Source organism: Lepidochelys kempii, chromosome 7, assembly GCF_965140285.1.
Source record: "Lepidochelys kempii isolate rLepKem1 chromosome 7, rLepKem1.hap1, whole genome shotgun sequence".
Classification (NCBI taxonomy): domain Eukaryota; kingdom Metazoa; phylum Chordata; order Testudines; family Cheloniidae; genus Lepidochelys; species Lepidochelys kempii.
In genome coordinates this window covers 30,771,562-30,792,508 of record NC_136386.1, presented here as the reverse complement: position 1 = coordinate 30,792,508, position 20,947 = coordinate 30,771,562, and the positions used below count along the sequence as shown (strand labels likewise).

Below are 20,947 nucleotides of genomic sequence, written 5' to 3'. Positions count from 1 at the left end.
GTTTATGGATCTTGGGTAGCAGATAGAATACCCCCAGTCGGAGTTGTAGGGGTGTGTCTGTGCGGATTTGTTCTTGTGCTTTTTCAGGGAGTTTCTTGAGCAGATGGTGTAGTTTCTTTTGGTAACCCTCAGTGGGATCAGAGGGTAATGGCTTGTAGAAAGTGGTGTTGGAGAGCTGCCTAGCAGCCTCTTGTTCATATTCCGACCTATTCATGATGACAACAGCACCTCCTTTGTCAGTCTTTTCGATTATGATGTCAGAGTTGTTTCTGAGGCTGTGGATGGCATTGTGTTCTGCACAGCTGAGGTTATGGGGCAAGTGATGCTGCTTTTCCAAAATTTCTGCCCGTGCACGTCGGCGGAAGCAATATATGTAGAAGTCCAGTCTGTTGTTTTGACCTTCAGGAGGAGTCCACCCAGAATCCTTCTTTTTGTAGTGTTGGTAGGAAGGTCTCTGTGGGTTAGTATGTTGTTCAGAGGTGTGTTGGAAATATTCCTTGAGTCAGAGACATCAAAAATAGGATTCTAGGTCATTATAGAACTGTATCATGTTCGTGGGGGTGGAGGGGCAGAAGGAGAGGCCCCGAGACAGGACAGATTCTTCTGCTGGGCTAAGAGTATAGTTGGATAGATTAACAATATTGCTGGGTGGGTTAAGGGAACCACTGTTGTGGACCCTTGTGGCATGTAGTAGTTTAGATAGTTTAGTGTCCTTTTTCTTTTGTAGAGAATCAAAGTGTGTGTTGTCTAGTTTTTGTAAAGTCCAACCACGAGGAAGTGTGTGTGGAAGGTTGTTTTTTTATGAGAGTATCCAGTTTTGAGAGCTCATTCTTAATCTTTCCCTGTTTGCTGTAGAGGATGTTGATTAGGTGGTTCTGCAGTTTCTTTGAGAGTGTGTGGCACAAGCTGTCAGCATGGTCTGTGTGGTATGTAGACTGTAAAGGATGGCTCCAGGGCACCTCTCCCTATTCTGTGTGATACTGAAACAGTCTTGTCTCTATTCCTAGATAGGGCCGTCCCTGCCTGTTGTAATGGTCTGTCTTTGCCTCCAAGTGGTTTCCGTTGTTTGCAGTTGGCTCTGATGGTTTTCTATTGCTAGACTTGGAGGAGCTGAGGGACGGAGGGGGACTGTGTGGTGGTCAGTGGGTCTCGGGGGGGGGGGGGGGGCTCTGATGGGGCCCTGTCCCTGACAGGAGGAGGTGTGGGCCAGGGGATCTCGGGAGCTCTGACCGGGCTCTCTCCCTGGCAGGAGGAGCGGGCCTTCTCCCAGGCCCTGCTGGACAGCAAGGCCCAGCTGGAGGGGCAGCTGGAATCTGCTCGTGCCCGAGCCCAGCACCTGTCCCAGTTCGAGAAGGAGAATCTACTGCTGCGGAGTCAGTTAGATCAAGTTGAGGAGGTGAGACCCCCAACGGGCCCCCTGCACCCTCTCCACAGTGCCCCTACGGTCCCCTGTGCACACAGCCTGTCCTGTTACCAGGCTAAATGCTCACTGCCCCTCGCTGGGCTTTCCCCAAGTGACCCCCACAGGTGCCAGCTGGGATCCCGTGATTCACCCCTCTCAGAGCAGCTCCTGGGGACAGCCACGGGTCAGCCAGCAGGTCTCTGTGTCTCAGTCAGGCCGTCAGCCTTGTCCCTGGCAGTCTGGCCGGCCTCTCCCAGCTCACCCAAACCTCTCCCTGCTCTAGAGACTTGTCAGGGGGGAGGTCAGGGCTCCTTTGACACCAGGCTTAGCCTTGGGAAGAGGAACACTCCCTGGGCCAGCCGAGGGAACTGGTCCCCATTGCCATTGTTCCCATCACTCCTTTGAAGCTGGTACCTGAGAGGCTCTTTTCTGTGGCTCAGTTTGCCCTGCGCTGCTCTGTTCTAGCTCTGTGCACTCGGGCAGGCAGCAAGACTCAAGAGAAACCCAGTGACCCAGAGCCCTCCGAATAAAGGCTACAGACCTTTTCCCCAGTCTGTCACACACCCCGTGGCACCCCTGCTGGGAGAGGCTGGGCTGGAGTAGCAGGGACCTTCCCCCACAAGCAGTGCTCCTGCCCTGCTCTTTACAGCACCTGCTGCTGGGAGAAGCCGGGCTGGAGTAGCTCTCCCCACAGCTAGTGCTCCTGACCCTCCCTATGGTGCCCCTTGTAGGACTCTCTCAGAAGTGTAGGGCAGCCCCTATGTTAACAGTCTCTGTGTCATGGATTCACAGGGTCTGGTCTATGTCCCAGCCTTTATCCTGTCTCCTGGGGTTACCCCTCTATTGTGCTGGACCCCAGGGATCTATACTGTTCTGCTGGGGCAGGCCTGTGGCCTCCATGACTCCAAAACTGGGCCTTTGGGCTCCAGCTACCCCTGTGTCCCTCCGTGGCTCCCTGCAGCGAGTCCAGCTGAGCTGTCCTCCTGCAAGAGACTTTTCCCCCATCAGGGCGCAATGCTCCTTAGGCTTGGCCTCCACTGAAAAGCTAACTCGACCCAGCAGCGTGGCTCAGGGCACCCCCTGAGAGACGCAGTGAAGCTGAGCTAACTCCTAGCGTAGACAGGAGAATTCTTTTGCTGACCTAGCTACCACCTCTTGGGGAGGTGAATTAACTAATGGGATGGGAGAGTCCCTCCGCTCGCTCGGCAGGGTCCGCTCTGAAGCGCTGCAGCTGTGCCACTGAAATGTGTCAAGTGTGGACAAGGCCTCAGTCAGCAACGGCAGCAACACCAGGCGACTGGTTCAAAACCTTTGTTCATCACCTGGTCAGAAGTCTTGGGGTTAGCGTGAGAGAGGCCGGCTCCGGGCAGAGTTCCTGCTTTGCTGGGCCCCGGCCCCTGCTTCCCCTGAGCTCCGTCCGCCCTCTCCCTGTCCTCTTTGTCTGCCAGGGCCAGGGGCGCCGCCATGTGGCTGTGAACCCCGCTCTTCCTCACCCTGCTTCCCGACACCTCTTGTCTTTGCTCTCCGACACAGCCCTGCCACGTTCCCTCAGCTGCCTCTGCAGCCTGGAGTCTGCTGATGCAGCCCAGCCTGGACCCAGACCCTCGTGCCTCCTGTTCCGTGCCAGGAGAAGCATTGTAGCCCCTCTGCAACCAGTGGGCAACAGTACCAAGGCTGAGGGGGAGACGTAATAAGGCTATTACAGAAAACTCCCGCATGGGTCTCTCTCTGCCCCCAGGAGCAGGAGCGGGAGCGTCAGCGGCTGGAGGAGCTGCAGCAGGAGAAGGTGTTGCTGGAGGGGGAGCTGAGGCAGAATCTGGGGGTGCCCCAGCACCTGTCCTGGGAAGAGGAGCAGGAGCCCAGTGAGGCTCCCAATGGTGAGTGCCTCCTTCTCCCCTTTCCCCCAGGCCCCCCAGCTGTCCCCTCCCGGCTCATTGATGTGACACTGTCTCCCCCCAGACCCTGCTGAGACTCCCAAGTCCCTGAGCTACGAGGTGACCGAGGTGACATCCAGCCGCCTACTAGCGCTGGAGCGGGAGAACCAGGAGCTGCGCCGGAGGCTGCAGGAGGCACTAGAGGCCCCGGGAGAACCCAGGAGTCCGGGCCTTGAGCAGAAGAATAAGGCCCTCAGCAAAGAGGTGAGGGAGATGGGGCTCCTAGAAGAGAATCCAAGGCCCTGTCTGTCCCACCTCTCAGCCAGCCAGTCCCCTGGCCCTGGGGCTGGATTGGAGCTGGCATCCCCCAGAAGGGAAAGACCCTGTGTCCCATTCCTTAACCAGGGGCTATCTGGTGAGGAGTCGAGTATGTGTCGGGGGGGTGTCTCCATGTTGTTTTTTGGGGATAGGAAGGGTTGTGTGTGCGGGGGAAGGCTGTATGTGGGGATTTGAAGGGTGGGATCTCTCTGTGGGGAAGCCTTGTGGAGGGGTCTGTGTGTTGGGGAAGGATAGAGAAGGGGAGTCTGCTGGGTTTTAGTGGAAGGGTGGTCTCTGGGGGGGGCTGTGTGTTGGAGAGGGTGGAGGAAGAGGCATCTGTGGAGGAGGCTGTGGTGCGGGGGACGGGGATAGGTTGTTTCTGTGGGGGAGTGATGGGAGATGGTGTGTTTCTGTGGAGGGGTCAGTGGAAGGGGGAGGGGTGCCTCGGCGGGGGGGGTGTCTGTGTGTTGGGGTACAGGGAGAGAGGGTGTCTCCATGGGAGGTGTCTGTGGGGTGAGGAGAGGGCTGTCTCCATACCGGCCCAGTCCTCCCTCAACCTCCAGTTGCCTGGCACAGGTGCAGCAGCTGGGGGCAGAGCTGGAAGCCCAGCGGGCCCGGAGCTGCCAGGAGCGGGAGGAGCTGAGTGCCGCCCTGCTGGGGGAGAAGGAGCAGCTGGAGCGGGAGCTGCGCAGCTTGCAGGAGCAGCGGCACTGCCAGGTGGGGCACGGTGCCCGGCGGGGAGGGCAGGGCATGGTGTGCAAGGGATTGTCATTTGGGGCAGTAGAGGGGCGCTGCAGGGAAGGCAACAGGCCCTGGCGTGCCCCTAGCGTGGTGCCCCCACATGGCTGCAGGCAGCATGAAGGGGTCAGTCCCATTGCCTGGTGCCTGAGTGGCTGGAGGAGTGGGTGGGCAGGGTGGGAATCCCGTCACCCTGCTGCCAGCCTGTCTCCCATTAGAGGAGACCAATGCCATGGCAGAGCACGGGGACAGGGGATTGGCTGCAGGTTGTCACAGATTGACAGGGCTGTTACACCCCAGCCTTTACGCAGTCTCCCAGCAGTGCCAGTGACCCCTTTAGTGCACCAGACCCCAGAGCAGCCATGCAGCCTCAGCAACTCCGGGTCTGGGCCTTTGGGTGCCAGCCCCCCTGCTCCGCCCGTGAGTTCCCCCCACCAGTGCACCTGCGACCAGACTGCCATGGAGACTCTTCCTTCTCCGGGAGTGACACGCCCAGAGAGGATCTGCAACGAGGTCGGGCAGCCTGGCCAGGTCAAGGAAGCATTGATTAGTCACCTGGGATCCAGCATCGCAGGGTCCTCAGGCCGGCCTGGGAGCCCAGGCTTCTGCCAGAGCCCATGTTAGTGGGAGCCAGGACCCCAGCATGTCCTGCTGTCCTGAGACCCAGCTTTGCTCTCTGCCCCTTCAGGGAACTGTGACACTGCAGTCATGGGGGGGTGATTGCTGCTTGTGCAGACCTAGTGGAGCTAGCTTCAATCTGGCTGGCTTGGACCCCAGAGCAGTGAAGCTGCAGGAGCATGGGCTAGCGCCTGAGTAATGACCAAGGTTTCAGGCAGATGTGGGCAGTTGTCTGGTCTGGAAGCAGAGAACACCAGCCATGCCTCGCCCCCTTTCCCCTCAGGAATAGCAACACCAAGCCTGTGGGAGCAGAGTCCTACACAGGGATCATAACCCTATTACCAAAACTGCCCTTCTTTGGGTGGGGCTGGCTCATATGGCTTAGGCCAGGAGGACACAATGGTAGGCAGGAGGCTCAAAGGCAGCCTGGACCCCTGGGATCAGCCTGGGGCAGGGCCCTCCTCTTGAGTTCCCACCACAAGGGGCAGGAGGCACCCTGGGCTGGTGGAGGCAATAGAGGGCATCCCTCAGTACATCCAGTTGCTATGCTATTGCTGGAGGCGGGCTAGGGCACAGGGCAGCTTGGGGGGCAGTGAATCCTGCTGAATTGTCCCTGGTACCAATGCCAGGTTTGTCTCTGTCCAGATCAGATGCAATCCTGCGTCATGTCTGGGGGCAGCATTTATGTGGGGGGTTGATTCCTGCCTTCCTAGGCATTGGGCAAGGGAACCAAGGGGGGCTCAGGCACGTGGCTGTGGATTTGGGAATCTAGGGTGCCCCTGACCAGCTCTGTTCCCCTTCCCCCCAGCAGGAGTCTCTGCAGAGCCAGGGGGACCCAGGCGCCTGGGCCCAGGAGCAGCAGGAGGCACTGGCAGAGAGTGGGCGCCGGCTGTGCCAGGTAGAGGAGCAGGCATCCAGCCTGCAGGAGGCCTTGCGCCGGCTGGAGGCCACTCACGCCAAGGCCCTGGAGGGGCTGACGGCCTCCCAGGAGGCCCGGGGGCGCCTGGAGCAGGAGTTGCTGAGGCTGCGGCAGGAGCTGGAGCAGCAGCGCCTGGAGGCCCTGCTTCTGGGGCAGCTGGAGGCCGAGGCCCAGGCGCTGGAGAAGGAGCGGGAGGCGTTGCGGGCAGAGTTGAGCCAAGCCGAGCGGGAGCTGGTGGAGACCCGGGGCTATCTGGAGGCGGAGCGGCAGCGGGCTGGGCGCCAGGCTGAACAGGCGCGGGAGGCCGCGGAGGAGTTACGGGCGTCCGAGCGCGAGCTGGGCACCCTGCAGCGCGGGCTGGAGCAACACAAGGCGGCCCTGACCCAGCTGGAGGGCGAGCGAGGGGCGCTGGAGGCGGTGCTGAGCCAGGCCGAGAGAGAGCGCCGGGCACTGGACAAGGAGACCCGGCGTCTGCGGGCCCAGACCCAGGCCCAAGAGGAAGCACTGGCAGAACAGGGCCGCCGGGCCGCCCAGCTGGAGGCCCAGAGCCGGCTGCAGGCGCTGGAGTTGGGCGGGCTGAGAGAGAGAGTGCAGCGGCTGCGGGAGCTGGAGCAGGAGAGCAAGGGGCTGCGCGAGCAGCTGGCAGCTGAGCGCAAGGCCGCAGCCGCTCTGCGGGAGGTGATGGGGGCATCAGGGGCAGGGAGCGCCAGGGCTGTAAGGAGCGGGAGTGGGAGTGGGGGGAGCTCCTGGCTACTCCCCCCTGGCCTCTCCCAGCAGGGGGCGCTGTGGGGAGCAGGGCTGTGGGGGGCACCCTGCAGGTGACAGTGGGGGACAGGGAATGGCGATGGAAGCCCACCCCAGTGGTCAGGGTCCTGGTTGGGGTAGTGGAGGCAGGAAGGGGGGGCCATGGGTGCCCCACTCAGTGCTCAGAGTTTTGCTTGTTCCTGCAGGAGCTGCTGGGCGAGAAGGTGAAGGGGCAGGAGCGGGAGGCTGACCTGGTGCGGCTGCGGGAGCAGCTGGAGTGGAGGGAGGAGGAGCAGCGCCTCCTGGAGGAGCAGCAGGGCACCCAGCAGAGGTAGGCATCTGCAGGAGGCCCATACCCACACTTGGGATCTTGGGAGACGAGACACAAGATGGTTGGGGGGCAGGGATCTTGGGGGGATGGAGGGGGTGGGGGAATAGGTGTCTTGGGGGGATAGACAGGTGAGGTTTGGGGGATAAGGGTCTGGGGGGCTGGGTGGAGGGATTATGGGGAGAGGGCTGTATAGGGGGCAGGGGATCTAGACAGGGGGACGGGGGGCAGCGATCTCAGGGAGGGGGTGGCTGGTCATGGGGGCTAGGAGGCAAGGATTTCAGGGAGGGGGAGGCTGGTCATGGGGGAGGCTGCGGGGCAGGGATCTCAGGGAGGGGGCGACTGGTAGTGGGGCGTGGGGGGCAGGGATCTCAGGGATGGGGTGGCTAGTCATGGGGGCTGGGGGGCAGGGATCTCGGGGAGGGGGCGGCTGGTCATGGGGGAGCTAGAGGGCAGAGATCTGGGGAGGGGGAGGCTGGTTGTGTGGGTTGGGGGGCAGGGATCTTGGGGGGGGGGCAGCTGGTCGTGGGGCAGGGATCTTGGGGAGGGGGCAGCTGGTCGTGTGGGAGCTGGGGGGCAGGGATCCTGGGGAGGGGACAGCTGGTCATGGGGGAGCTGGGGGGCAGGGATCTCAGGGAGGGGCTGGCGCAGTTTCCAGGGGCTCCTGGGTGTAATGTGCCCCCCTCTCGTCCTAGCCAATACCAGAGCTTGGAGCAGCGGCTGGAGTCGTCCTTCAGGGAGATGCTGGCTCTGAAGGAGGAGAAGATCGGCGCCCTCCGCAGCCGGGTGGAGGAACTGCTCGCCCTCAATCAGCACCTGGGGAAAGAGCTGTGCCAGGTGAGACACCACCCCCAGCGCCCTCTGCTGGGAGAGGCCGGGGCTGCAGTAGTCATGAGCTCCCTCCTGCTCCCTTTCATCCCCTCCCTTGTTCTCTATGTCCAGGTGAAGAGCAGCCCTGGGGCCCACCCACCCGAGGCTCTGGGGGCCGTGGAGCAGGGCCAGGGGGACCCCGAGCCGACGCTGGGGCTTCGGGCTGAGTTGGAGAGTGACACCCTGAGCAAGCATCTCATCGAGGTGGAGCGCAGCGTAAGTCCAGCACAGGGGGTGTTTTGGGGGGCCTTTCCTTTGGGATGGGGGCTGGAATCTGGTGCTCTCTGGTTCCCTCTGCATTTGGGGTGAGGCAGGGAAGGGGGCTGAGATGGGAGGCCCCTCAGGGAGGCTGGGCAGGGCCGGGAGATGGAGGGAAGGGACTGTGCCCCTTGATAGACTCCGTGGGGCTACAGATTCCTGTCCCCTCCCCTTAGCAGGGGCAGAGATTGTGGGGCTGGAGGCCCCTGAGGGGAGCTGGGGACCGCCCATCACTTGCTGATGCTTCCCTCACAGAACGCGGCGCTGCTGGCAGAGAAAGAGGCTCTGATGGGGCGGCTGGGGCAGCTGGAGTCGCAGCTGGGTGCCCTTCAGGGGGAGCTGCTGAGCCTGCAGGGGCAGAGCGGAGGCCTGCGGGAGGAGACTGGGCGGCTGCAGGCCCAGTGTGGGGCCCTCCAGGTGAGACAGCCCGTCTGAACCTCCCAACCCCACGTTGTCCCTCTCACAGAGCCCAGTGTGGGGCCCTCCATTGAGTCAGAGTTTAAGGCCAGAAGGGACCCCCAGAACATCTAGTCTGACAAGTCATCCCAAATAAACCCAACCAGAGCCCTCAGGAGCCCTGCCTGTTGTGAGCCCCAGACAGAGAACAGGGGAGGCTGAGGGACCCCCAGTACCCTGCACTGGCAGGGAATCGCTTCAATGAGCCATGCCCAGCTGATCCCAGCAGGCGACCCACGCCCCATGCTGCATGGGGAGGTGAAAACATCCCAAGGTCCCTGCCAATCTGACCTGGGGGAAATTCCTTCACACCCCCCAGTCTGGTGATCAGTTGGACCCTGAGCATCTGGGCAAGACCCACCAGCCAGGCAGCTAGATAAAAGCTTCTCTGGACCAGCTCAGAGCCTGGCCCACCCTGCCTGGTGTCCCGTCTCAACTTGCGGCAGATCTCAGATATTTCAGAGGATAATGAAAAAAACAAACCAACCCAGAATTACTTTTGGTGAAAAAAACCCTTCCTGACCCTGCAGGTGCCCAGCTGAAGCCCTGAAGCATAATTAGGAACATAAGACATAAACCAGGAGTGACCCGCAGGGCTGCCGAGCCCTGCCCTCCTCCGCCATAAACAACCCCATCGTGTAATCCCACTCACAAATGTCTCAAGTTCTGTCTTAAGACTAGCTGGGTGTTTTGCCCCCCACAATTCCTCTGAGGAGGCTGTTCTAGAACCTCCTCCTCTGATGGGTAGAAACCTTCTCATTGCCAGCCTCTGGGTATGGCTGTGCCACAGGCTATCCTAGCATAGCTCTGCCAGCAGCCTCCGAGGGCAGACTCAGCCTGCATTGACAGCAGGGGCTTTCTGTCGGAATAGGAACATCGCCTCCCCGAACGACGGGAGCTGTGTCAATGGAAGCCCTCTTCTGTCCCCAGAGCTGTCTGCACTGGGGGGAGGAAGGGAGGTGTCACATCTGACTGATGTTGATAGAACTTTTCTGTGTAGACCAGGCCTCCTTTGATTCCTGGCCAGTTTGTCCCCATTTGTTGTTGTGCCAATATTCTCCTTTAGCTTCAGTAGCTTTTCTCCCTCCCTGGGGTTAAACCCACCTGGTGTATTTATAGAGAGCAACCAGATCCCCTCTCAGCCTTCGCCTGGCCAGGCTAAACAGGCTGAGCTCGCTCAGACTCCTCTCGTAAGATCAGTTCTCCGCTCCCCTGATCAGCCTGAGAGCCCTTCTCTGCACCGGGCCGGTTTGGATCCCTTGTTCCTGAACACAGGTGACAAGAACTGCACACGGTGTTCCCGCTGAGCTCTTCCCAGTGCCCCACCCAGGGGCATTAATGCTTCCCTATCGCCCCTGGAAATCCCTCACCGGATCCAGCCTAGGATTGCATTGGCCTTTTTTGTGGCTCATGGCATCCTGCGATCAACCCATACCCTAGGGCTTCTCTTGCCTTCTGTTGCTTTCAGGAGATGAGCCCCCAGTCTAGAGGAAATATTAGACCCTAGTGGCATGACCTTGCATTTTACACAATTTCATCCCATGTCTGTCACTCTGGCCCCCAAGGTTTATCAAGTTCTTTCTGTGTAATATTTCGCTCCTCTGTATGGCCGATGGCTCCCAACTCTGTTGTCCTCAGCAGACTTCGTTCACACCCGTCTTTTGGGCTAAGGTCATTAATGAAAATATTAAACGGGATCGGGATCAGGCCCAAGATTGATCCTTGATTCCCTGGCAATTTCCCTCCTGTCTGCAGCTCAGCCTTCTGTACAGCCTCTCATCTTCTCTCCTTTAGCCAGGTCCCTGGGGAGACATCGGCCCTCTGAATTCCCCTGTCCCCCACTCCCCTTACCCCCAGATCCAGTGTGGGCCCTCCAGGTAAGATACTAACCCTCTAAACGCCACTGCCCCACAAGCAGGCCCAGTGTGGAGCCCCCAGGTGAGACACTGCGCCCCCTGGATGCCCCTTGCTCCCCCAAGCCCTCCTGCCCCAACCCCAGATCCAGTGCGGGACCCTCCAGGTGAGATATTGGCTCCCCCTCCCTCTCTCGCTCCCCTGCATGGTCTCTTTTGTCCTTCCCCACCCCGTGTCTCTCATTGCCCCCTCCCCTGGCAGGTGGAGCAAGCGGCGCTGCGCTCCCAGAAGGCAGCCCTGGAGGCCCGGGCGTCGGAGCTGCGGGAGCGACTGGCAGGGCTGGAGGCTGAGGGGCGGGCGGCCCGGCAGGAGAGGGATGAGTGGCGCGGGCGCCACGAAGGGCTGGTGCGCAACCATGACAAGCTGGCGCTGCTGCACGAGCGCCAGGGTGCTGAGCTGGAGGGGCTGCTGGGCAAGCAGGCCGGCCTCAAGGGGGCCCTGCGGGCACTGGAGCAGGAGCACCGAGAGCTGCAGGACAGGTAACTGGAAGGGGCTGGGGGGCACCAGGCCAGGGAACCCCCAGGGCAGGAGTTGGGGGCACATGGCTGTGACAGGCCAGGTAACCCCAGGGGCAAGGGGAGCTGCAGGGCCAGAAAAGCCTGGGGAGGCGCGGCTGAGAGTGCACAAGGAGGCAGCAGGCCACTTAACCCTACGGGAGGCGTCTCAGATCTCTGGGGGGCCTGGACCCTCAGCCTATCTACAGCCCCTCTGGGAGGTTCTGTTATGTGCCAGATCCTGGGCTTAGCATTTCACCAGGCCGAGTCCACAGCTCGACATGCCCAGGGCTGGGGCTCCTGGCTCCAGCACCCCTCTGGCTCTCCAGCCAGTCCCACTAAGTTCTTGTCAGCAAGTTAAGGAAGTATGGGCTGGATGAATGCACTATTAGGTGGGTAGAAAGCTGGCTAGATTGTCGGGCTCAACAGGTAGCGATCAATGGCTCCATGTCTAGTTGGCAGCCGGTATCAAGTGGAGTGCCCCAAGGGTCGGTCCTGGGGCCGGTTTTGTTCAATATCTTCATAAATGATCTGGAGGATGGTGTGGATTGCACTCTCAGCAAATTTGCGGATGATACTAAACTGGGAGGACTGGTAGATACGCTGGAGGGGAGGGATAGGATACAGAAGGACCTAGACAAATTGGAGGATTGGGCCAAAAGAAATCTGATGAGATTCAATAAGGATAAGTGCAGGGTCCTGCACTTAGGACGGAAGAATCCAATGCACCGCTACAGACTAGGGCCGAATGGCTCGGCAGCAGTTCTGCGGAAAAGGACCTAGGGGTGACAGTGGACGAGAAGCTGGATATGAGTCAGCAGTGTGCCCTTGTTGCCAAGAAGGCCAATGGCATTTTGGGATGTATAAGTAGGGGCATAGCGAGCAGATCGAGGGACGTGATCGTTCCCCTCTATTCGACATTGGTGAGGCCTCATCTGGAGTACTGTGTCCAGTTTTGGGCCCCACACTACAAGAAGGATGTGGATAAATTGGAGAGAGTCCAGCGAAGGGCAACAAAAATGATTAGGGGTCTAGAACACATGACTTATGAGGAGAGGCTGAGGGAGCTGGGATTGTTTAGTTTGCAGAAGAGAAGAATGAGGGGGGATTTGATAGCTGCTTTCAACTACCTGAAAGGGGGTTCCAAAGAGGATGGCTCTAGACTGTTCTCAATGGTAGCAGATGACAGAACGAGGAGTAATGGTCTCAAGTTGCAGTGGGGGAGGTTTAGATTGGATATTAGGAAAAAACTTTTTCACTAGGAGGATGGTGAAACACTGGAATGCGTTACCTAGGGAGGTGGTAGAATCTCCTTCCTTAGAGGTTTTTAAGGTCAGGCTTGACAAAGCCCTGGCTGGGATGATTTAACTGGGAATTGGTCCTGCTTCGAGCAGGGGGTTGGACTAGATGACCTTCTGGGGTCCCTTCCAACCCTGATATTCTATGATTCTATGAGTTCAGAGGAGCTTTACTCTGCCAGGGAGCCAGGCACCCGGGGGGGATATGCAGCGACCCAGCTCAGCCTGTTACAAGCAAGGTTTATTAATCCCCTGGAATCCAGCATTACAGAGCCCCTGGTAGGATGGGGAAGCCCAGCTTAACCCAGAGAGCCCCGGAACAGCCTGGCTGGGCCCTCCCCTCTCAGCACGGGGAGGACTTGCTCGGGCGGATTAGCTGCTGAGACGTACTGGTGACTGCACTGATCGCAGATCTCTGCGACTGGGGGTGAAGTACGGAACTGTCAGGGGAGCTCCGCAGGGGTCCCCCACCGAACGCCAAAGGGGCTGGGAGCCCATCCAGGAGGTTTGGACTCGGGCTGCTCTACACTTAAAAATGAGATCGACCCAACTGCTAGGAAAAGTTCAGGTCTGTGAAAAATGTCATGCCCTGAGCACTGGAGTTAGGTCGCCCCCACCCCCGGCATAGACACGGCAAGTCAATGGAAGAAAGTTTCCGTTGGCCTAGCTACCGCCTCTTGGCGAGCTGGATTAATGACAGCATCGAAAAACCCTTCTGTGGATGTAGGAAGTACCACAGCCCAGCACTGCAACAGCACAGCTGGAGTGTAGACGTGGCCTGAGCGAGGTCGGCCTGGTTAACCCCCTCTGCAGATGCAGCGGGGCTGAGAGAAGAAGTCTGTCGCTACCACCTCTTGAGGGGTGGACGTACTGCAGCGATGGAAACCCCCTTCCCAACTCCCGGTGTGCTCCCAGCTGGAGTGTGCAGCCTGCCCTGGCTCGTGGCGGTCCCCATTGCTTCTCTGGGGCCCTCCGGGTATCTGGGTCGATTACATCCGCTTTTGGATCACGTACCTGGCTTAGCCCAGACAGGCCTCGGTGGCTCACAACTGTCCCTTCTCCCTCTGCCTTAAAGAACTGGCCACTCACTAGGCGGGAAGGTTTGAATACCAAGTCAGTGGGGAAACCGAGTCACTCATGTGTCATACAACTCTAACAGTAATTCCTACATTTGTCACGGCAGGTAACCCTGGAAGAGGAATTGGGGGGCACAATGGGGGTGGCAAGCCAGTTAACCCCCACGGGGATGGGGCCCGGGGAGCTGCAGGGCAGGTGACTGCAGGGTGTCATGGGGGGCATCCTGTGGGGGTAAGCGAATGTGGGGGCAGCAGGGCAGGTGACTGTGGAGGGGACACCGGGCAGGGCTGCAAGGCAGGTAACCATGGTGGAGTAGCAGGGGTTAGTGAGGCAACCTCCTGGGGGGGTCTCTCACCCCTTTCTCTCCCCCTCCAGGCAGAGCCATCTGGTGGCACAGCAGGCCGGGCTGGAGCAGCGGGAGACAGCCCTGCGGGGGGAGCGGGAGCGGCTGGAGGGGGCTGAGCGGGAACACCGGCAGCTGGGGGAACAGCACGCCCGGCTGCAGGACGAGTATGCACGGTAACCACGGGGGGGACCGGGATATGGGAGACAGGGGAGGCCTGCACGTTGGGGTGGGGGGGTCCCTAGCATATGGGGGACTGGGACGTGGGGGGAGTGGGAAGTCTGTGGGTTGTGGGGGGAGCGGGAGATGGGGGCCAGCATTGGGGGCAGTGCGTGGGCTTCCCCTCGGAGTGCCCCACTGACCCCTCGCCCTGCGCAGGGTGCAGGCGGTGCTGGCAGCGGCCGAGCGAGCGCAGGAAGAGCAGCAAGGGGAGCTGCGGGGCCTGCGGGGCCGGCTGACGGGACTGCAGCTGGAGCAGGCGCGGCTGGAGGCTGAGGGCACCGCCCTGCGGGAGCAGAACCACCAGCTGGAGGTGGCGCTGGGCCGGCTCGGAGACCAGTGTGAGGTGCGCAACCCCCAAGCCTGCCTGCGGTACCCCCGCTCCCCAGCCTGAACCCCCCACTGTAGGCCCCCCCAGAAACCAGAGCGAGGTGTGCAGCCCCCAACCCTGCCCGCGGTATCCCTGCCCCCCTCATGGCATCCCTACTGGGGAGCAGAGTGAGGTGTAGAACCCACTACCCCCAATTCCACCCCTGGTACCTCCCAGCCCCATTCCGCCAGCCTGAACCCCACCATTGTATCCTACCCAGAGACTAGTGCAAGATGTGCAGCCCCTGACCTCCCCCAACCCCATCCCCCAGTCTGACCCCACCAAGAACACACACACTGCCCGATACCTTTCTCTTCCCAGCCCAGCTTTCCCCCACTACGCCCCCCGTTGGAGACCAGTGCAGACCCCCTGATACCGCCAGACCTCTACCCCGGTAGCCACCTGCCACAGATCCACAGCCCCGGCGCTCTGAAACAGTCTCTGGGAGGACCCCTTCAGTGTGTCAGCTCCTGAGGGTCACACTCTCACTAGGGCAGGGCTCTTGGCTTCACCACCTCCTGGGGCCAAACCTTGGAGCCTTCAGCACCCCTGGGTCACGCTGCAAGCTCCCTTCAGCAAGTCCACCTGAACTGGGCACCTGAGGGAGACTTACACACCCGAAGGGAGCAGCGAACCCCCGACCTCCTTAACCTGGAGTCCCTCAGCCAGCGCGTCACAGCAGGAGGGTTTATTAGGTGCGTGGAACACAGCCTAGAAAGTCCTTCGTTAACACAAAGAACGGAAAGTTACAACCAAGACCTTCTGGGACTGTCCAAAGCCCTCTGCCCCCCCTCTTTAGTCACAATCACCCACACTTAACAACCCCACCTGGCCCCTCCCCAGTCCTTTGTCCTCTTTCCTGGCAATCACTGTCATCTGGCCCTCCTTAGTCCTCCTTCCTTCAGCTGGTCACACCTGCTGGCTTCCTAAGGGGGGGGGGGGCATCCATGGTCGTTAGTCGCCAGGTGCCAAATGTCCAGCTAATTGGACTGGCCTTTGTCTGCTGGGACTCTCCATGGGCATTGGGCCCAGACCCCAGGCATCAGACACGCCTATATCTCTGGGTCTCTGCAAGGAGTAAACCATCTTTTCCTTCCATCTAGTTAACCAGGCACCACATAGGGGAAACTGAGGCATGCACACTATTCATCCCAATGATTGTGAAAAATTCGCACTCCATCACACCACCCACAGCCCAGCTCCCCCTGCTCCAAGCAAACAATGGGAGCTGGTCCTCCATTGAACCCCCTGATCAGAGAGTGCTTTCCCCATTCTGCACCTCCAGCCCCCACTCCCTCTGTGAGGGGGAGCCCAGAGGGGCATGGCCTGTCCTATTCATAACTCTGCTGCCCCCCAGCTCCTGGCCCAGCTGAAGGGGAACCAGGAGGAGGAGAACCGACACCTGCTGCAGGAGATCCAGAAACTGAGCCAGGAGAACCGCACCCTGCTGGAGCGCAGCATGGAGAGCCGGGAGCAGTATCACTCGGAGCAGCGCCAACACCTGTGAGTGCCCTCCTTGGGCCAGCGCGGGAGGTGTGCAGGGAGGGGGCAGATTGGTGAGGCTGGCTGGGGGTGTCGGGGGCACAGGGCAGTCCGGCTGTGGAGTACAGCGGGCAGGGAGGTCACCCCCAGATTCAGATGCTGTCCTGTGCTCACCCCCCAGGGATAAGCTGAACGAGCTGCGCCGGGAGAAACAGAAGCTGGTGGAGAAGATAATGGACCAGTACCGAGTACTGGAGCCAGCGCTGCCCAAGAGCAAGTGAGTGTGTCCACCCCCCAGGGCTGGCCCCAGCCACGGACCCCGCAGGGGCCAGCCCTGGCCAAGGGAATCTCCTAGGGCTAGCCACGGACCCTCCAGCTGCCATGGACTTCCACACCTGCCCCCTCGCCTGGGAACCTTCTCTGCCACCCTGGGCCCCCCATCCCCTGAAACAGACTGAGCCACCAACCCTCCAAAGCTGGCCCCAGCCAGGGCCCCCCCCCCTTTTTCCTCAAACTAGGGATATACCTCCCAGAGCCTAGGACTCCCCCCCGCCCCCCAGGGCCAGCCTGAGCCAGGGACCCTCCCTGACAGTTGACCTGAGTGCCCCTGCATGGGTCAGTGTTGGGGGGGTGGAATCTCCCAGGATGCGTGTGGGGGACTGGCCTAGGCCCCCCAGCTCCTGCCCGTAAGCATGAGACCCTCCCGCTTCCTCCACCCTGCAGGAAGAGCAGCAACTGGATCGCGGACAAGATGAAGAAGCTGATGAAGCCGCGGCGCGAGCCCTCGCGGGAACAGCAGCGCCCCCTGGCTGAGGGGGCCAATAGCATTGAGAACCTGCCGGGACTTGGACAGGATGGACGCGCACCTGATGGGGGTGAGTGTCCAGGACCCTCCACCTCGTGGGGTGTGGGGAGGAGAGATCAGGACAGGGGATGGGACCCAGGCATCCACGACGGCCATGCAGTGCTTGCAGCCCTCGGGATGAGAAGAGATTGGGACAGGGGATGGGACCCAGGCATCCGGGATGGCCCCTCAGTGCTCCCAGCCCCTAGGGATGGGGGAAAACCAGGCCAGGGATGGGACCCAGGCATCTGGGATGGCAGTGCAAGGTGCTCCCACGCAGGACTCACCATCCCCTGCCCCACTAAGCCCAGCTTTGCCCACAGACTCCAGCGCCCCTGCTTCACCTGTGCCCCTGCGCAAGGCCAGCAGCATGCTGAGCCTGCCCGACACCCAGAGGCTGAACCTGCGGCTAAATCGGCGCAAGCTGAGCTCCCGCGTCCTGGTCAGCGAGTCCTTCGGGCCTGGGGACGCCACCCCCCGGCAGCGCTTCCGCCAGCGCCAGCGCCCCCTTGCCTTCCTGGGGGGCTCCCGCGAGGAGGCCGCTGTCTCCTGGGAGGCCCAGGAGGGGCAGAGACTCCCCAGTGCTGGCAGTGAGGAGAGAGGTGAGGTGTCATCCCCGGATGTGGGGATACAGAGAGAGATTGTGGGGGCAGGGACTGGGGAAGACTTTACTCCAGATATCGGGTGTTGTCCCTAAGTTATGGGGGCATCCCCCCAGATGGGGGCAGGGACTGGGGGGCATCATCTTTGGATAAGAGGGGACATTGGGGGTGTCACCCCCAGATGGGGGCAGGGACTGGTTGGGGGTGTCACTCCCAGAGAGAGAGATTCTCCCCCAACAACCAGAAGAGAGGCGGGAGGAAGAGTGGGGGTCAGGGAGGGGATCTCCTCTGGAGTGCGGGGGGGGTCCAGTTGGAGCACGGCAGGGGATCCAGAGAGCTGAGATCGACTGGGGGCTTGGGGCAGGTGTAACTGGGGGTCCTGTCTCTGCCCAGGGCTACTGCAAGGGAAGGAGAAGGCACCGCTCTCGCCCCAGCTCAGTCAGTGAGCCCAGCACAGCCCCGCCTGGATGGCAGCGACGCAGGGAACTGAACCAGGAAGGGGTCTTGCTACAGCCCCAGCTCCCAGGATCCTCCTGCAACATGCCAGGGGCACAGAGAATTGGCTCTGCCTCCCCACCCCCCATCTCAGCCTCTTATCCCTTCCACCCCACAGGGACTCCTGCCCTGACACTGGCTCAGGATTTGTATTGTTTTTCTATAATTTATTAGAAATAAAATGTATTATTTATCGTCCCATCTGCTGCTGTCATTCCACCCCACCCCACATCATGCCAGCTCCCACCCCTTCACTCGCCCCCATGCCCCCTCCATTTCCTGCCCTTGCCCCTCCCCACCGCCTTGCCCATTCTCCCCCGCCTCCCCCCAGGCACTGATGGGAGAGAAGGGGTTTCCTCCCAGCCCTCCCCCACATCGCTCTTGCGCCACCAGTTCCTTCCGCTCTCATGGTTACACCACTTTCACAACCACAGTCCAGGAGCCCTTTCTGCCCCCTTCAGCTCTGCCCTCCCCCCCGCTCTGCACCACCTCCCCACTGCACCTCCTGCTCTGCACCACCTCCCCACTGCATCCTCCCACACCGCCACTGCACCCGCGCTCTGCACCACCTCCCCTCTGCACCACCTCCCCACTGCATCCTCCCACACCCCCACTGCACCCCCGCTCTGCACCACCTCCCCACTGCATCCTCCCACACCCCCACTGCACCCCCGCTCTGCACCACCTCCCCACTGCATCCTCCCACACCGCCACTGCACCCCCGCTCTGCACCACCTCCCCTCTGCACCACCTCCCCACTGCATCCTCCCACACCCCCACTGCACCCCCGCTCTGCACCACCTCCCCTCTGCACCACCTCCCCACTGCATCCTCCCTCCTCTCCACTGCACACCCTGCTCTGCACCACCTCCCCTCTGCACCACCTCCCCACTGCATCCCACTGCACCCCCGCTCTGCACCACCTCCCCACTGCATCCTCCCTCCTCTCCACTGCACACCCTGCTCTGCACCACCTCCCCACTGCATCCTCCCACACCCCCACTGCACCCCCGCTCTGCACCACCTCCCCACTGCACCCTCCCTCCTCTCCACTGCACACCCTGCTCTGCACCACCTCCCCACTGCATCCTCCCACACCGCCACTGCACCCCCGCTCTGCACCACCTCCCCTCTGCACCACCTCCCCACTGCATCCTCCCACACCCCCACTGCACCCCCGCTCTGCACCACCTCCCCTCTGCACCACCTCCCCACTGCATCCTCCCTCCTCTCCACTGCACACCCTGCTCTGCACCACCTCCCCTCTGCACCACCTCCCCACTGCATCCCACTGCACCCCCGCTCTGCACCACCTCCCCACTGCATCCTCCCTCCTCTCCACTGCACACCCTGCTCTGCACCACCTCCCCACTGCATCCTCCCACACCCCCACTGCACCCCCGCTCTGCACCACCTCCCCTCTGCACCACCTCCCCACTGCATCCTCCCACACCCCCACTGCACCCCCGCTCTGCACCACCTCCCCTCTGCACCACCTCCCCACTGCATCCTCCCACACCCCCACTGCACCCCCGCTCTGCACCACCTCCCCACTGCATCCTCCCACACCCCCACTGCACCCCTGCTCTGCACCACCTCCCCTCTGCACCACCTCCCCACTGCATCCTCCCTCCTCTCCACTGCACACCCTGCTCTGCACCACCTCCCCTCTGCACCACCTCCCCACTGCATCCTCCCGCACCCCCGCTCTGCACCACCTCCCCACTGCACCCTCCCTCCTCTCCACTGCACACCCTGCTCTGCACCACCTCCCCACTGCATCCTCCCACACCCCCACTGCACCCCCGCTCTGCACCACCTCCCCTCTGCACCACCTCCCCACTGCATCCTCCCACACCCCCACTGCACCCCCGCTCTGCACCACCTCCCCACTGCATCCTCCCACACCCCCACTGCACCCCCGCTCTGCACCACCTCCCCTCTGCACCACCTCCCCACTGCATCCTCCCTCCTCTCCACTGCACACCCTGCTCTGCACCACCTCCCCACTGCATCCTCCCACACCCCCACTGCACCCCCGCTCTGCACCACCTCCCCTCTGCACCACCTCCCCACTGCATCCTCCCACACCCCCACTGCACCCCCGCTCTGCACCACCTCCCCACTGCATCCTCCCACACCCCCACTGCACCCCCGCTCTGTACCACCTCCCCTCTGCACCACCTCCCCACTCCCCACTGCACCCCCTGCTCTGTACCACCTCCCCACTGCACCCCCTGCCTTGCACCATGTCCCCCACCTCCCCTCTGCACTTCAAGCTCTGCAGCACCTCCCCCACCTCCCAACTGCACCCCCCCTTCTGCACTACATCCCCCCCACCAGCTCTGCACCTCCCACTCTGCACTACCCCCCCACCTCCGCACTGCACCCCCCACTCTGCACCACCTCCTGACTGCATCCCCTGCTCTGCACCACCCCCCCACCTCCCCACTGCACCCCCCACTCTGCACCACCTCCTGACTGCATCCCCTGCTCTGCACCACCCCCCCACCTCCGCACTGCACCCCCCACTCTGCACCACCTCCTGACTGCATCCCCTGCTCTGCACCACCCCCCCACCTCCCCACTGCACCCCAACCTGCTCTGCATCACCTCCCCACTACACCCCCCACTCTGCACCTCTTCCCCACTACACCCCCCACTCTGCACCACCTCCCCTGCCTCCCCACTGCATCCCTCCACCAGCTCCACCCCCCCCGCCCCGCCCCGCTCTGTTCCACACCTCCACCCCCAACCGAATCCCTCTATGGGGCAGGCAGGTGGGGGAATCCAAGTTTGCGGGGGAGCTCACATTGGGACCCTACCCTTTTCAGGTTTGTCCGTGGGAGGGGGGTGCAGGAGGGTCCTCAGGAAGGTGTGTGTGGACCTTGGGGGGGTCTGTTGGTTCTGCCCTTGGTCAAGGGGTTTGGGATCATGGGGGGTTCCCTATGGAGGGTGCGGGGGGATCTGTCGGTCCCTCCCCAGGGCTGGGGGTGCAGGATCCTGGGGGGGTTCCCTATAGGGAGTGTGGGGGGTCAGTTGGTCCCTCCCCAGGACAGGGAGTGTGGGATCCTAAGGGATTTCCTGGGGGGGGGTGCAGGGAGCATGTCCTCAGGGGAGTGTATGGGGAGGTCTCTCTCTACCTTCTTGGGGCAGGGGGTATGGGAACCAAGGGGTTCCCTATGGGGGTTGGGAGGCCCACAGCAAGTGTGGGGTCGGTCTGTCCCTCCCCAGAGTTGAGCGGCAAAGAGGGGCCTGTCAGTCCTTCCCTGGGGCGGGGCAGG

General features: G+C 61.6%; 1 protein-coding gene across 5 annotated transcripts in view; it reads left to right on the top strand.

Annotated features, from left to right (window-relative positions):
- The window catches only part of CCDC88B (coiled-coil and HOOK domain protein 88B), a 29,867-nt gene extending 12,009 nt beyond the window's left edge, over positions 1 to 17,858 (top strand). For 3 of the 5 annotated variants that reach the window (XM_073351707.2, XM_073351703.2, XM_073351705.2), the window contains 17 exons: positions 1,250 to 1,396; positions 3,141 to 3,279; positions 3,362 to 3,540; positions 4,171 to 4,311; positions 5,759 to 6,547; positions 6,820 to 6,944; positions 7,637 to 7,778; positions 7,884 to 8,027; positions 8,325 to 8,486; positions 10,641 to 10,918; positions 13,684 to 13,827; positions 14,030 to 14,216; positions 15,598 to 15,743; positions 15,904 to 15,999; positions 16,446 to 16,597; positions 16,890 to 17,168; positions 17,562 to 17,858. In XM_073351707.2, the coding sequence (XP_073207808.1) occupies positions 1,250 to 1,396; positions 3,141 to 3,279; positions 3,362 to 3,540; positions 4,171 to 4,311; positions 5,759 to 6,547; positions 6,820 to 6,944; positions 7,637 to 7,778; positions 7,884 to 8,027; positions 8,325 to 8,486; positions 10,641 to 10,918; positions 13,684 to 13,827; positions 14,030 to 14,216; positions 15,598 to 15,743; positions 15,904 to 15,999; positions 16,446 to 16,597; positions 16,890 to 17,168; positions 17,562 to 17,614 (3,303 nt within the window). In that variant the 3' untranslated portion in view covers positions 17,615 to 17,858. The remainder of the gene's footprint in view (positions 1 to 1,249; positions 1,397 to 3,140; positions 3,280 to 3,361; positions 3,541 to 4,170; positions 4,312 to 5,758; positions 6,548 to 6,819; positions 6,945 to 7,636; positions 7,779 to 7,883; positions 8,028 to 8,324; positions 8,487 to 10,640; positions 10,919 to 13,683; positions 13,828 to 14,029; positions 14,217 to 15,597; positions 15,744 to 15,903; positions 16,000 to 16,445; positions 16,598 to 16,889; positions 17,169 to 17,561) is intronic. The other 2 variants (XM_073351704.2, XM_078853637.1) reach the window with 2 other exon arrangements.
- Positions 17,859 to 20,947: the final 3,089 nt, after the last annotated feature.